The 16,848-nt window shown below is 36.4% G+C and overlaps 1 protein-coding gene across 2 annotated transcripts in view; it reads left to right on the forward strand.

The window, feature by feature from the left end:
• Positions 1-16,848, forward strand: part of CHIC2 (cysteine rich hydrophobic domain 2) — a 61,413-nt gene that overhangs the window by 15,767 nt on the left and 28,798 nt on the right. Inside the window, exon 3 of one of the 2 annotated variants that reach the window (XM_030818943.1) lies at positions 111-182. In XM_030818943.1, the coding sequence (XP_030674803.1) occupies positions 111-182 (72 nt within the window). Of the gene's footprint in view, positions 1-110; positions 267-16,848 lie in introns of both variants that reach the window. The other variant, XM_030818942.1, reaches the window with a different exon arrangement.

The raw sequence follows: 16,848 nt of genomic DNA on the forward strand, positions 1-16,848 counted from the left end.
GCCTCAAAATGAAGGTTTTTTTCTGAGAAAATTAGAAAAAAGTATGCTCATCAGTTATGTTTTTTGACATTAATATTGCATTGTTATTATTTCTTAAAATTTTTCTTTAGGTAGCTCCTGAAGAATTTAAAGCCAGCATCAACAGAGTTAACAGTTGTCTTAAGAAGAACCTTCCTGTTAATGTACGTTGGCTACTTTGTGGCTGCCTTTGTTGCTGCTGCACATTAGGTTGCAGTATGTGGCCAGTTATTTGCCTCAGTAAAAGAGTAAGTTGAATTATATATTTGAATTTAAATTTAGAAGTGGACAAGCAAGTCTAAATAAAAATTATGGAATTTTTATTTTTTATATTGAATGAATCACACTATCCTGAATACAATATGAAAATAATCTGATCCAGGAGAGGAGTGAGTCAGTAAAGTTACTATATATCCAAGTGCTGTTATTAAATAGCCATCTAAAAATTGTGTTTATAATTTTAGGAGCAAAGAGTAGTGTATGGCATTGTCTCTATCTGTACATTGATGGTGGTATGGTATAGTATAGTGATCAAGGATGCTGGCTTCAGCTCTACCACTTATCTCTGTGACCTTAGGCACGTTTCCTAACCTCTTTAAACCCTACTTGACACAACTGTAAAATGTTCACTTACTACTTGAATAGGATTATTGTAAAGGTAAAATGAAAATGTTTGGAAAACTCTTAGCTGGATAGCTCAAAGGAAGTGGTTAATAAGTATTAATTAATAGTATTCTTACTAACTGTAAGATAGTACCCATACAAGAAATAAAATGGTTACAATGGTTGTTTCTAGTTGGTAAGATTATGGGACATTCTTTTCTTCTTTTTATATTTTACAAGTTTCCTGTAGTGAACACAAAGTGATTCTGTAATCAGAAAAAGTAATTTTCAAGACTCATTGTTTTGACTGCTTATAATAAAAAATCCTGGCCAGGCACAGTGGCTCATGCCTGCAATTTTAACACTTTGGGAGGCCAAGGCGGGCAGATCACTTGAGGTCAGAAGTTCAAGACCAGTCTGGCCAACATGGTAAAACCCTGTCTCTACTAAAAATACAAAAAATTAGCCAGGCATGGTGGCAGGTGCCTGTAATCCCAGTTAGTCAGGAGGCTGAGGCAAGAGAATCGCTTGAACCTGGGAGGTGAAGGTTGCAGTGAGCTGAGATCACACCATTGCACTCCAGCATGGGCAACAATAGTGAAACTCTGTTTCAAAAAACAAACAGACAAAATTTTAAGATGTTGGTAGAGATATGACAAATTATTATAGATTAAATGTATTATATTTTTGTTAAAATGTTTAAAAATTGTATTTATATGTATAAAAATGATATTTTTAAAAAATTTTTTTAAAATAAAATTTTTTTTTAAAAAAACATACTTAAAAAAGTAGAGACACGGTTTCTTTTTTTTTTATTATACTTTAAGTTTTAGGGTACATGTGCACAACGTGCAGGTTTGTTACATATGTATACATGTGCCATGTTGGTGTGCTGCACCCATTAACTCATCGTTTAGCATTAGGTATATCTCCTAATGCTATCCCTCCCCCCTACCCCCACCCCACAACAGGCCCCGGTGTGTGATGTTCCCCTTTCTGTGTCCGTGTGTTCTCATTGTTCAATTCCCACCTATGAGTGAGAACACGTGGTGTTTGGTTTTTTGTCTTTGCGATAGTTTGCTGAGAATGATGGTTTCCAGCTTCATTCATGTCCCTACAAAGGACATGAACTCATCCTTTTTTATGGCTGCATAGCATTCCATGGTGTATATGTGCCACATTTTCTTAATCCAGTCTATCATTGTTGGACATTTGGGTTGGTTCCAAGTCTTTGCTATTGTGAATAGTGCCGCAATAAACATACGTGTGCGTGTGTCTTTATAGCAGCATATTTTATAATCCTTTGGGTATATACCCAGTAATGGGATGGTTGGGTCAAATGGTATTTCTAGTTCTAGATCCCTGAGGAATCGCCACACTGACTTCCACAATGGTTGAACTGGTTTACAGTCCCACCAGCAGTGTAAAAGTGTTCCTGTTTCTCCACATCCTCTCCAACAGCTGTTGTTTCCTGACTTTTTAATGATGGCCATTCTAACTGGTGTGAGATGGTATCTCCTTGTGGTTTTGATTTGCATTTCTCTGATGGCCAGTGATGATGAGCATTTTTTCATGTGTTTTTTGGCTGCATAAATGTCTTCTTTTGAGAAGTGTCTGTTCATGTCCTTTGCCCACTTTTTGATGGGGTTGTTTGTTTTTTTCTTGTAAATTTGTTTGAGTTCATTGTAGATTCTGGATATTAGCCCTTTGTCAGATGAGTAGATTGCAAACATTTTCTCCCATTCTGTAGGTTGCCTGTTCACTCTGATGGTGGTTTCTTTTGCTGTGCAGAAGCTCTTTAGTTTAATTAGATCCCATTTGTCAATTTTGGCTTTTGTTGTCATTGCTTTTGATGTTTTAGACATGAAGTCCTTGCCCATGCCTATGTCCTGAATGGTATTTCTAGGTTTTCTTCTAGGGCTTTTATGGTTTTAGGTCTAACATGTAAGTCTTTAATCCATCTTGAATTAATTTTTGTATAAGGTGTAAGGAAGGGATCCAGTTTCAGCTTTCCACATATGGCTAGCCAGTTTTCCCAGCACCATTTATTAAATAGGGAATCCTTTCCCCATTTCTTGTTTTTGTTAGGTTTGTCAAAGATCAGATAGTTGTAGATATGTGGCATCATTTCTGAGGGCTCTGTTCTGTTCCATTGGTCTCTATGTCTGTTTTGGTACCAGTACCATGCTGTTTTGGTTACTGTAGCCTTGTAGTATAGTTTGAAGTCGGGTAGCGTGATGCCTCCAGCTTTGTTCTTTTGGCTTAGGATTGACTTGGCAATGCGGGCTCTTTTTTGGTTCCATATGAACTTTAAAGTAGTTTTTTCCAATTCTGTGAAGAAAGTGATTGGTAGTTTGATGGGGATGGCACTGAATCTATAAATTACCTTGGGCACTATGGCCATTTTCACAATATTGATTCTTCCTACCCATGAGCATGGAATGTTCTTCCATTTGTTTGTATCCTCTTTTATTTCACTGAGCAGTGGTTTGTAGTTCTCCTTGAAGAGGTCCTTCACATCCCTTGTAAGTTGGATTCCTACGTATTTTATTCTCTTTGAAGCAATTGTGAATGAGAGTTCACTCATAGTTTGGCTCTCTGTTTGTCTGTTATTGGTGTATACATTTATTTTGTATCCTGAGACTTTGCTGAAGTTGCTTATCAGCTGAAGGAGATTTTGGGCTGAGACAATGGGGTTTTCTAGATATACAATCATGTCATCTGCAAACAGGGACAATTTGACTTCCTCTTTTCCTAATTGAATGCCCTTTATTTCCTTCTCCTGCCTGATTGCCCTGGTCAGAACTTCCAACATTATGTTGAATAGGAGTGGTGAGAGAGGGCATCCCTGTCTTGTGCCAGTTTTCAAAGGGAATGCTTCCAGTTTTTGTCCATTCAGTATGATATTGGCTGTAGGTTTGTCATAGGTAGCTCTTATTATTTTGAGAAACGTCCCATCAATACCTAATTTATTGAGATATTTTAGCATGAAGGGTTGTTGAATTTTGTCAAAGGCCTTTTCTGCATCTATTGAGATAATCATGTGGTTTTTGTCTTTGGTTCTGTTTATATGCTGGATTACGTTTATTGATTTGTGTGTGTTGAAACAGCCTTGCATCCCAGGGATGAAGCCCACTTGATCATGGTGTATAAGCTTTTTGATGTGCTGCTGGATTCGGTTTGCCAGTATTTTATTGAGGATTTTTGCATCAATGTTCATCAAGGATATTGGTCTAAAATCCTCTTTTTTTGTTGTGCGTCTGCCAGGCCTTGGTATCAGGATGATGCTGGCCTCATAAAATGAGTTAGGGAGGATTCCCTCTTTTTCTATTGATTGGAATAGTTTCAGAAGGAATCGTACCAGCTCCTCCTTGTATCTCTGGTATAATTTGGCTGTGAATCCATCTGGTCCTGGAGTTTTTTTGGTTGGTAAGCTATTAATTATTGCCTCAATTTCAGAGCCTGTTATTGGTCTATTCGGAGATTCAACTTCTTCCTGGTTTAGTCTTGGGAGAGTGTATGTGTCAAGGAATTTCTCCATTTTCTTCTAGATTTTGTAGTTTATTTGCATGGAGGTGTTTATAGTATTCTCTGATGGTAGTTTGTATTTCTGTGGGATCGGTGGTGATAACCCGTTTGTCATTTTTTATTGCATCTGTTTGACTCTTTTCTCTTTTCTTCTTTATTATAGCAGTCTATCAATTTTGTTGATCTTTTCAAAAAACCAGCTCCTGGATTCAGTGATTTTTTGAAGGATTTTTTGTGTCTCTATTTCCTTCAGTTCTGCTCTGATATTAGTTATTTCTTGCCTTCTGCTAGCTTTTGAATGTGTTTGTTCTTGCTTCTCTAGTTCTTTTAATTGTGAGGTTAGGGTGTCAATTTTAGATCTTTCCTGCTTTCTCTTGTGGGCATTTAGTGCTATAAATTTCCCTCTATGCACTGCTTTGAATGTGTCCCAGAGATTCTGGTATGTTGTGTTTTTGTTCTCATTGGTTTCAAAGAACATCTTTATTTCTGCCTTGATTTCATTATGTACCCAGTAGTCATTCAGGAGCGGGTTGTTCAGTTTCCATGTAGTTGAGCGGTTTTGAGTGAGTTTCTTAATCCTGAGTTCTAGTTCGATTGCAATGTGGTCTGAGAGACCGTTTGTTATAATTTCTGTTCTTTTACATTTGCTGAGGAGTGCTTTACTTCCAACTATGTGGTCAATTTTGGAATAGGTGTGGTTAGGTGCTGAGAAGAATGTATATTTATTTGATTTGGGGTGGAGAGTTCTGTAGATGTCTATTAGGTCCGCTTGGTGCAGAGCTGAGTTCGATTCCTGGATATCCTTGTTAACTTTCTGTCTCGTTGATCTGTCTAATGTTGACACTGGGGTGTTAAAGTCTCCCATTATTAATGTGTGGGAGTCTAAGTCTCTTTGTAGGTCACTAAGGACTTGCTTTATGAATCTGGGTGCTCCTGTATTGGGTGCATATATATTTAGGATAGTTAGTTCTTCTTGTTGAATTGATCCCTTTACCATTATGTAATGGCCTTCTTTGTCTCTTTTGATCTTTGTTGGTGTAAAGTCTGTTTTATCAGAGACTAGGACTGCCACCCCTGCCTTTTTTTGTTTTCCATTTGCTTGGCAGATCTTCCTCCATCCCTTTATTTTGAGCCTATGTGTGTCTCTGCACTTGAGATGGGTTTCCTAAATACAGCACACTGATGGGTCTTGACTCTTCATCCAATTTGCCAGTCTGTGCCTGTTAATTGGAGCATTTAGCCCATTTACATTTAAGATCAGTATTGTTATGTGTGAATTTGATCCTGTCATTATGATGTTAGCTGGTTATTTTGCTCGTTAGTTGATGCAGTTTCTTCCTAGCCTTGATGGTCTTTACAATTTGGCATGTTTTTGCAGTGGCTGGTACCGGTCATTCCTTTCCATGTTTAGTGCTTCTTTCAGGAGCTCTTTTAGGGCAGGCCTGGTGGTGACAAAATCTCTCAGCATTTGCTTGTCTGTAAAGGATTTTATTTCTCCTTCACTTATGAAGCTTAGTTTGGCTGGATATGAAATTCTGGGTTGAAAATTCTTTTCTTTAAGAATGGTGAATATCGGCCCCCACTCTCTTCTGGCTTGTAGAGTTTCTGCTGAGTGATCAGCTGTTTCTTTCTTTCTTTCTTTCTTTCTTTTTTTTTTTTTTGAGACAGAGTCTTACTCTGTTGCCCAGGCTGGAGTGCAGTGGCACGATCTCTGCTCACTGCAAGCTCCACCTCCTGGGTTCACGCCATTCTCCTGTCTCAGCCTCCTGAGTAGCTGGGGCTATAGGCACCCACCACCACACCCGGCTAATTTTTTGCGTTTTTAGAGAGACAGGGCTTCACTGTGTTAGCCAGGATGGTCTCGATCTCCTGACCTCGTGATCCGCCCGCCTTGGCCTCCCAAAGTGCTGGGATTACAGGTGTGAGCCACCGCGCCCGGCTAAGACAGGATTTCTATGCCCAGGCTGGTCTGGAACTTCTGGGCTGGAGCAGTCTGCCCTCCTTGGCCTCTCTAAGTGCTGGGATTACCGGCATGAGCCACTGCACCCAGCCAAAAATGATGTTTTGTTAAGTTGAAAATGAGTGAACAGTTTTATGTGGCTACGTTTTGACAACCAATAAGAGTAGGAAGTATGGATGAGCAAATTCTCTTTGTCCCTTGATTTCTGTTATAAAATAAAAGATATATTCCTACTAAAAATTTTTAAACTGGTACATTCTATTGTTAGGAAGGAGTTAATGCCTTTGTAATAGAATGACTTTTGTGATATTTACTTCAATATTTCTAATATTCCTTTTTTCTAAAAATGGTCCTTTTTTTTTTCATCATTCTCACCAGATTACCTTTACACTACAGAACATTTGTTCGTCTCTGGATCCACAGTTGATTTTGTTGCTCTTGTAGTTTGGATCCCCTCACTCCCTTCTGCTATGTGGGCGTTTCCATTGTTTCAATGCCTGCTATGTCTCACTTGGTTGGTAATTGTCATCATGTAACCCAAAAAATCCTAGGAGTATTAATACTGTAGATACCTTTGAGATCTGGCTTGTTTGTGTTGGTTTTGTTTTGATACCCTTTTTTTAACCTTTAAATGAGTAACAGGATATTGCAGTGTGTGTACGGTGTATTTAGAAAACAAAGGTAAATGAGTTAAACTTTGCATTCTTATCAACTTGAGATCCTTTTTGAAATGCCTTCATTAAATTCCTTCTTATGTGAGATGTAAGATTGACTTTTTTAAACTAGTTTCATCTGTAGTTTCTGAAAGTACATTTCATTTAGCATTGTAGTGTTTAGTCTAAGTTCTCTCTTTGTATTTTATATGACTAGATGGAATTTTATTTGATGCATTTAATTTTATATGGACTACTATCCAGAGAGCATAAACAAACATGACTTGCTTTTTAAAGAAGCCATACATATCTGTCCTTGGGTGTAAACTGTTACATAACCATGGTAAGAGTGACACTTCATGCATGTGTGAAGGATATTACAGGCCCTGGAGAAAGAGGTGCTTTGTAAGATGGGGGCAAAATAATTTGGATTTTTTTTTCCTTTTTTTTTTTTTTTTTAATTATACTTAAGTTCTGGGGTACATGTGCAGAACATGCAGGTTTGTTACATAGGTATACACGTGCCATGGTGGTTTGCTGCACGCATCAGCCCATCATCTACATTAGGTATTTCTCCTAATGCTATCCCTCCCCTAGCCCCCAACTCCCCAACAGGCCCCGGTGTGTGATGTTCCGCTCTAGAGCAGGGATTTTTAATGTTTTATTTGCCATAAATCCTTCTGATGGTTTAGGGAAGCCTATGAATGCTTTCTTAGATGCTTTATGTATATTTAAAAATATTTAATGTATTCTAAATGTATAAGGTAAAATACATGGATTACAAAGGAAACCAATTATATAAAATGTAGTTATCAAAATACTAGAAAACTTCAATGTGATTTATAAATATGTTTATTAATGCATACAAAATAAGAGCAACAAATCCATGGTAATGATAGGAAGAATCTGTGATTTCTTTAAGTGATGAAGGTGCAGGTCCTGTTTAGTCTATTGCAGTTAGTTGCATATATTCATAACCTAAGGAAATGTAATGCATTTCAGTTAGTGTTTAAAAAGATGTATTTTCATTTCACTCACTTTCACAGATTCCCAGAATTCTGTCTAGGTACTGTATGTTAAGAACCCTCGATCGAGAGGCATGAGTATAAAAAATTGCCAGCCTGTGAACTTCTGCTTTCTTTCTTGTGATGTGAAATCCTCTTATATGGTTAGAATGGTCTCAGACTCTAAGACGAATCAGGACCAAAGCCATACTTGATATGCAGCTCAGTGTTTTTACTTTCTTGACATTATTCACTGATTTGGAAAACTGCAGTTCTGTCTTGCCTTTAAAATCCATCCCCTCACAAGGTCAGGAGATCGAGACCATCCTGGCCAACATGGTGAAACCCCATCTCTACTAAAAATATAAAAATTAGCTAGGCGTGGTGGCACCTGCCTGTAATCCCAGCTATTCGGGAGGTTGAGGCCGAAGAATCGCTTGAACCAGGGAGTTGGAGGTTCTGTCTCAAAAAAAAAAAATCTATCCCCAACTTAGTGCCCTCTTTTTATGACCTATTATTCCCAAGACCTTGTTTTTATTCTGTTCTATTATTATTATTATTATTGAGACAGAGTTTTACACTTGTCATCCAGGCTGGAGTGCAATGGCATGATCTCTAGTCACAGCAACCTCCTCCTCCCAGGTTCAAGCAATTCTCCTGCCTCAGCCTCCTGAGTAGCTGGGATTACAGGTGCCTGCAGCCACACCCAGCTAAATTTTTTTTTTTTTTTTTTTTTTGAGACAGAGTTTCACTTTTATCGCCCAGGCTGGAGTGCAGTGGTGTCGTCTCAGCTCATCACAACCTACACCTCCCCGATTCAAGTGATTCTCCTGCCTCAGCCTCTGGAGTAGCTGGAATTACAGGCTCCCGACACCATGCCCGGCTAATTTTTGTATTTTTAGTAGAGACGGGGTTTCACCATGTTTGCCAGGCTTGTCTTGAACTCCTGACCTCAGGTGATCTGCCCGCCTCAGCCTCCCAAAGTGCTGAGATTCAGGCATGAGCCACCGTGCCCAGCTAATTTTTATATTTTTAGTAGAGATGGGGTTTCACCATTTTGGCCAGGCTGATCTCGAGCTCCTGACCTCTGGTGATCTGCTTGCTTCCCAAAGTGCTGGGATTACAGGCATGAGCCACTGCGCCCAGCCTGTTCTGTTATTTTGATTATTTTTTAGACCTTCCAAATTGCCTTTTTTCTTAACTACCTTTGCCTGTTTTTGAAAATTGTTTTTTAATATACAGTAAAATTTTTGTATACAGTTCTGTGATTTTTGATAAACGCATAGTTTTGTAACCACCACCAGAATCAAGATACATAAGTTTTCCATAAAAAACTTACTTGTGCTGTCCCTCTGTAGTTGAACTCTCGTCCTCTCTTAAACCCTGGCAACCAGTGATCTGTTGTCTATCCCTACAATATTGTCTTTTCTAGAATATTATATAAATGGAATAAAATAATATATATAACTTTTTGAGTCTGGCTTCTTTCATGTAGCTTAGTGCATTTGAGATTCATCTATTTTCTTTTATGTATTAATAGTTTATTCTTTTTTATTGTTGAGTAGTATTCCATTGTATGGATGTATCACAGTTTGTTTATCCATTTATCAGTTGAAGACACTGAGTTGTTTCCAGTTTTTGAATAAAGCTTGCCATGAACATTCACATGCATGTTTTTGTGTGAACACAAGTTTTCATTTTTAGGAAGGGGATTGCCGGGTTATATGGTAAGTGAATGTTTAATTTTATAAAAAATTTCCAAACTGTTTTCCAAAGTGGGTGAACCATTTCACATTCCAGCCAGCAATGCATGAGAGATCCAATTGCTTAGCATCCTTGCAGGACTTAATATGGTTAGTTATAGAAATTATAGTCATTCTAAAAGATATATAATAGCATCTCATTGTGGTTTTAATTTGCATTACCCTCATGAGTAATGATATTGAGCACCTTTTCATGTGCTTATTTGCCATTTGTACCTCTTTGTTAAAGTGCTCATTGAAATATTTTGCCTATTTAAAAATTATTATTTCTTGTTGAGTTTTGAGAGTTCTTCATATAATTCTGAAAATAAGTTCCCTGGCAGATATGTACAAATATGTATTTGCAGTCTGTAGCTGTCTTTTCATTCTCCAACAATGTCTTCGGCAGAACAAAAGTTTTTGCTTTTGATGAATTCATCGCTTTAAAAAAAAATAGATTGTACTTTTAGTGCTATATCTAAGAATTTGCCTAAACCAAGGTCATGAAAATTTTCTCCTGTGATCTCTTTACTTTACTTTTAGGTGTGTGACCCATTTTGACTCAGGTTTTTATATGAGTGTGAGGTATGGGTGAAATTTTTTTTTTTTTTTGCATATCACTTTCTAGGTTTTCCAGTACCATTTGTTGAAAAGACTATCCTTTTTCCCTTGAACTGTCATTGTACATTGTCAAAAATCAGTCAACAATACCTGTGTAGGTCTCTTTCCATACTCTATTCTGTTCTATTGATCTATATGTCTATCTTGATTAAATATCACAATGTCTAGTTTAGCTTTTTTTTCTTTTTTAATTAAAAAGGAGACAGGGTCTTGCTGTGTTGCCCAGGTTGGTCTCAAACTCCTGGGCTCAAGCGATTCTCTCATCTCAGCCTCCCAAAGTGCCGGAATTACAGATGTGAGCCCCTGCGCCCAGCCTGCTGTAGCTTTATAGTAAGTCTTGAAATCAGGTAGATTGAGCCTTTCAATTTTTTTCTTATTTTTCAAGATTGTTTTGGCTGTTCTAATTTCTTTACCTTTCTTTATAAATTTTAGAATTAGCTTGTCAAATATCTATGAGAAACACTGGTATTTGATTGGAATTACATTCAATTTACAGATGAATTGGAGAGAATTGACATCTTAACAATATTAAGTCTTCTAAACCAAGAACATGACATAGTCTCCATGTATTTAGGTCTTTGACTTTTTTTTTTGTTAGAGCTTTGTAGTTTTTGCGTAGCATATAGATTATGCTCATGTTTTATTAGCTTTATACATAAGTATTTCTTTGGGTTTGGTGCTATTGTAAATGGTATTGTTTTTTAAATTTTGATTTCCAGTTGTTCACTGCTAGTACATAAAATACAGTTGATTTTTGTATATTAACATCATGTCCTTCAACCTTGCCAAATTGACTTATTAAATTCCAGGAACTTTTTTGTAGATTCCTTGGGATTTTCTACAGAGATAACTATGTTGTCAGAAAATAATGACAGTTTTATTCCCAATCTGTGTACTTTTTCTTTTCCTTCTCTTTTTCACAGTGTAGGAGTTCTAATAAAATGCTGAATAGGAGTGATGAGAGCAAACTCCTTGCTTTATTCTTGATTTTCTGTGTTGTTTTTCTGTTTTGACTTCCATTGATTTTTTGTTTTTATTATTTCTTCTCCTTGCTTTGGATATAATCTACTTTTGTTTTTTAGTTTCTTAAGGTAGAAGTCATTTATTCGTCTTTTCTTTTTTTCTTATATAAGCATTTAATGCTCTTTCCCTCTAAAGCACTGTTTTGACTATATCCTACACATTTTTATATAGTATTTTTGTTTTCATTTGGTTCAAAGTATTTGTGATTTTCTGTCTGACTCATGGATTATCAAGAAGTTTGTTTAACCTCCAAATATTTGGAGATTTACCAGAAACTTTTCTGTTACTGATTTCTAGTTTAATTTTATTACTGTGAAAGCATATACTTGGTGTGATTTCAGTTCTTTTAAATGTGTTTTATTTTACGGCCTTGAATACAGTGTATTTTGGTAATGGCATGTTCAAAACTTTTATTTATATTTTACTAGCTTTATTGAAGTGTAAGTGACATACAATAAACTACACATATTTAAAGTATATTATTTGATGAGTTTTGATACACTTGTGTGCATCAAGATAGTGAACATATTCATCATTTCCAAAAACTTCCCTGTGCTAGTGCTGATCTGCTTTCGGGCACTATAGATTAGTTTGCATTTTCTAGAGTTTTATCTAAATGAAATCATACAATATGCATTCTTTTTTGTCTTCTTGTTTTATTTTTTATTTATTTATTTTTGAGATAGGGTCTCATTCTGTCACTAAGGCTGGAGTTCAGTGGCATGATCATGGCTCACTACAGCCTTCCCAGACTTCCCAGGCTCCACTCATCCTCCCACCTCGGCCTCCCAAGTAGCTTGGGCCACAGGTACGCATCACCATGCCTGGCTAATTTTTGTATTTTTGGTAGAGACAGGGTTTCATCTCTCAAACTCCTGAGCTCAAGCAGTCCACCCACCTCAGCCTCCCAAAGTGCTGGGATTACAGGTGTGAGCCTCCATGCTTGGCCAGCCCCTTTTTGTCTTTTACTTACTATGATTTTGAGATTCAACAATGTTGTTGCATCAGTAGTTCATTCCCTTTTATTGCTGAATAATGTTTATTATATGGATATGCCACATTTGTTTATCTGTTTACCTGTTGATGGACATTTTGGTCTGTATAAATAAAGTTGCTGTGAATATTCTTGTTCAGGTCTTTTTGGGGACATACACTTTTTTTTTTTTTTTTTACTTGAGTAAAAATTCCTGAGTAGAATGCCTTGGTCATATGTCATGTGTATGTTTAGCTTCCTTTCTTTTTTTTTTTTTTTTTTTTGTGGTGGTGGGACAATCCATGGAAATGCATTTAAGGAACTGAGAAACTGCCAAAAGTGGAGGTACTATTATTTTATGATCTCACGGTACTGTAGGATTGATTCTGTTCTGCTACATCCTTGTCAACATTTAGTATAGTCTTTTAAGGAGTTTGGGTATGTGTCCCCTCTAAATCTCATGTTGAAATGTAATCCCCAGTGTTGGAGGTGGGGCCTGGTGGAAAGTGATTGGATCATGGGGGCAGATAACTTCACAGCTTGGTGCTGAGTTCTCTCAAGATCTGGTTTTTTAAAAGTGTGTGGCACCTCTCCCAACCCCCTTGCTCTTGCTCTGCCATATGAGATGCCTGCTGTCTTTCATCTTCCACCATTATTGTAAGCTCCGAGTCCTCCCCAGAAGCTGAACAGATGCCAGTGCCATGCTTCTTGTACAGCCTGTAGAACCGTGAGCCAATTAAACCTCTTCATTATAAATTACCTAGTCTCAGGTATTTCTTTATAGCAATGCAAGAACAGCCTAATGAGATTTTAGTACCACTGTCTTGATAACTGGTAGAACTAGTAGACAGAAAATCCCTACAAATATCAGCCAACTTAACCTAATTGACATTTATAAAACACTCTAACCAACAATAGGCAAATACATATTCTTTTCAAGTACATACAGATCATTCAAAGTACATACAATTATTCAAAGTAATTAAACAAGTCTCAGTAAATTTAAAGGGATTCAAAACATACAAAGTAGGTTATCTGACCACAATAAAATTACATTAAAAATCAGTAAATGAAAAATCACTAGAAAGTCCCCAAATATTTGAAAGCTAAATAAAATGCTTCTAAATAACTCATTGGTCAAAGAAATCAAAAGGGAAATTTAAAAGCAGAATGAATTAAATGAAGATTAAAACACAAAATGTCAAAATTTGTGTGATACTACTAAAGCAGTGTTCAAGGAAGGAAATGTATACCACTGAAAGTCTACACTAGAAAGCCTCAAATCCATGACCTCTGTTTTCACCTTAAGAAATTAGAAAAACAAGAGCAAATTAAATCCAAAGTAAGGAGGGGGAAAAAAATTAATGGTCAAACTGAAACCTATGAAATATAAAGCATAAAATCAATAGAAATAATCAAACCTTTGAGAAGATCAATAAAATTAATAAATCTCTAGCCAGAGTGGGGAAAAGAGAAAGAAGACATAAATTAAGTTTCAGGAATGAAACAGGTGATGAGACTAAGAGGTTTTAAAGATAGTAAAAGAATGACTAATGAATACTATAAACTGTATGCCTGTAATTCAACACCTTAAAGTGGACAAATTCCTTGAAAAACAAAAACTATAAGGCCTAACCAAGATAAAATAGATGACTTGAAAAGTCCCATATCAATTAAGTAAATTGAATTTGTAATTTAAACACTTCCAACAAAGAAAATTCCAGGCCCAGATGCCTTTACTGGTATATTCTTACAAAATTTAAGGAAGAAATAATGTCTATTCTACACAAACTCTTCTAGAAAATGAAGAGAAAAGAACCCTTCCCAGCTCACTTTATGAGGCCATCATTACCCTGAGGCCAAAACCAGAGAGAGATATTATAAAAGAAAAGTCTACAGAAAAATGTTCCTCATGAACATAGATATAAAACTTCTAAACAGACATTTAGCCTATCAAGTCCAACAAAAACATGAAAAGAAAAACACACATGGCCAAGTACATTGTCCTTCCCAGGAAGGTAAGTAAGGTTGGTTTAACATCCAAAAATGCACTGAATGTAACTCAACATATTTCTAAACTAAAAAGAAAAACCACACAACAATCTCTAAAGTGGCAGAAAAGGCATTTGACAAAATCCAGCATCTATACTTGATTAATACTCTCACAACCTAAGAGAATAAAAATTCCTCAAGCTGATAAAGGATATCTACAAAAACCCTACAATTAACATGGCACTTAATAATGAAAGTCTGAATGCATTTCTTCTAAGATCAAGAACAAGCCAAGAGTATATTCTAACTACTACTAATCAGTGTTATTCTGGAGATTCTAGCCAGGGCAGTAAGGCAAGAAAAAGCAACAAGTATAGTAATAATACTGTCTTGATGGGCAGATGACATGTTTGTCTATGAAGAAAATTCAATAGGATCTTTAAAGAAACTCCTGAAACTAACAGGTGAGTTTAGCAAAGCTATACCCTATCAACAAAAAATAAAAAATTAAAATGAAAAAATACAATTTTTAAATAGCATAAAAATACTAAGTACTTATAGAGAAAGCTGAAAAAAACATATAGAAGACACATACACTAAAATCTACAAAATACCACTCAGAAAAAAACTTAAAAGACTTAAGTAAATGGGGGAAAATACTGGTTCATCTGTCAGAAGAGGAAATACTTTTTTTTTTTTTTTTGAGACGGAGTTTCGCTCTTGTTGCCCAGGCTGAACTGGATTGGTGTGATCTCAGCTCACCACAACCTCTGCCTCCCAGGTTCAACGATTCTCCTGCGTTATCCTCCCGAGTAGCTGGGATTACAGGTATGCGCCACCACGCCTGGCTAGTTTTGCATTTTTAGTAGAGATAGGGTTTCTCCATGTTGGTTAGGCTGGTCTTGAACTCCCGACCTGAGGTGATCTGTCCACCTCAGCCTCCCAAAGTGTTGGGATTACAGGCATGAGCCACTGCATCTGGCGAGGAAATACTTTTAAGTGGCCAATTTATCCAAACTGATCCATAGATTTAGTGCAATCCAAACTAAATTCCCAGCAGGACTTTTTTTTTTTTTTTTTTGTAGAAATTGACAGGCTGATTCTAAAATTCATGTGGAATACAGACAACCTACAAAAGCAAAACAACTCTGAAAAGGGAATACAAAGTTGGAGAACCAACACTACCTAATTTCAAGACGTAATTATAAAGCTACAATACTCAAAGTAGTGTGCTACTCGCATCAAGATAAAAAGATAAACAGAAGAGACAGAGCCAAAAAATAGACCCCTTTATGAACTGATTTCCACCAAAGGTAGAAAGGCAATTCAGTAAAGAAAGAACAGTCTTTTAAAGAGATGTAATTGGTAAAATTAAATAGCTATATATTTTTAAAAAATCCTTCAATCTGTACATTAAACCATATATTAATAGAAAGTTTAACTCAAAATGTAAAACCTAAACCTGTAAAACTCTAGAAGAAAGCACAGGAGAAAAATCCTTGTGACTTGGGCTTAGGAAGAATTACTAGGTATAACATTAGCAGCACAATCCCTAAAAGAACACCAGACAAATTGGACTCCATAAAAGTTAAAAATTTCTGTTTTTGAAAACTATTGGAGGATTTAAAGACAAACTACTGACTGGGAGAAATCTTTGCAAAGCAGATACTTTTATCCAGAATATATAAAGAATTCTCAAAACTGAACAATAAGACAAGAATTCAAGAAACATTGAGCAAAAATTTAGAACAGACACCTCACCAAAAAAGATATGTAAATGAAAAATTAGCATTTTTTGAGATGCTCAACATCACTAACCATTAGGAACAATGCAGATTAAAACCATAATGATAACATTACATACTTATTAGAAGGACTGAAATTAAAAAGACTATGTTAGTCTGTTCTTGCATTGCTGTAAGGAAATACTTGAGACTGGATAACTTATAATGAAGAGGTTTAATTGGCTCGTGGTTCTACAGGCTGTACAAGAAGCATGTCACTGGCATCTGCTCAGCTTCTGGGGAGGACTCAAAGAGCTCATAATCATGGTGGAAGATGAAAAGGAGCAGGCATCTCATATGGTGGGGCAAGAGCAAGGGGGTTGGGAGAGGTGCCACACACTTTTAAAAAACCAGATCTTGAGAGAACTCAGCACCAACCCGTGAAGTATCTGCCCCCATGATCCTATCACCTTCCACCAGGCCCCACCTCCAACACTGGGGATTACATTTCAACATGAGATTTAGAGAGGACACATACCCAAACTCTTTATAAAAGACTATACTAAATGTTGACAAGGATGTAGCAGAACAGAATCTATCCTACGGTAGTGTGAGATCATAAAATAATAGTACTTCCACTTTTGGCAGTTTCTCAGTTCCTTAAATGCATTTCTGTGGATTGACTATAATTGTGGGTTTGTATATTTGTTCATGCAGCTTATGCTGTATGTATTTTGGTACTCTATAATTAGGTATATAAATTTTCAGGATGTTTGTGATTGACCTCTTTATCATTGTAAAATTGACCTGTATTTTTCTCTGAAATTTACTTTGTCTAATATTCATAGTCATTCCATTTCTTTTGATTGATGTTAGCATGATATATCTTTTTCCATCCTTTTACTTTTTTAGCTTATTTGTTCCTTTTATTTAAAGTTTGTTTCTTATAGGCAGTGATGGGTTTTGCTTTTTTATTCAATCTGACAATCTCTGCCTTTTAATTAGGG

This window comes from Nomascus leucogenys, chromosome 9 (genome assembly GCF_006542625.1).
Source record: "Nomascus leucogenys isolate Asia chromosome 9, Asia_NLE_v1, whole genome shotgun sequence".
NCBI lineage: Eukaryota > Metazoa > Chordata > Mammalia > Primates > Hylobatidae > Nomascus > Nomascus leucogenys.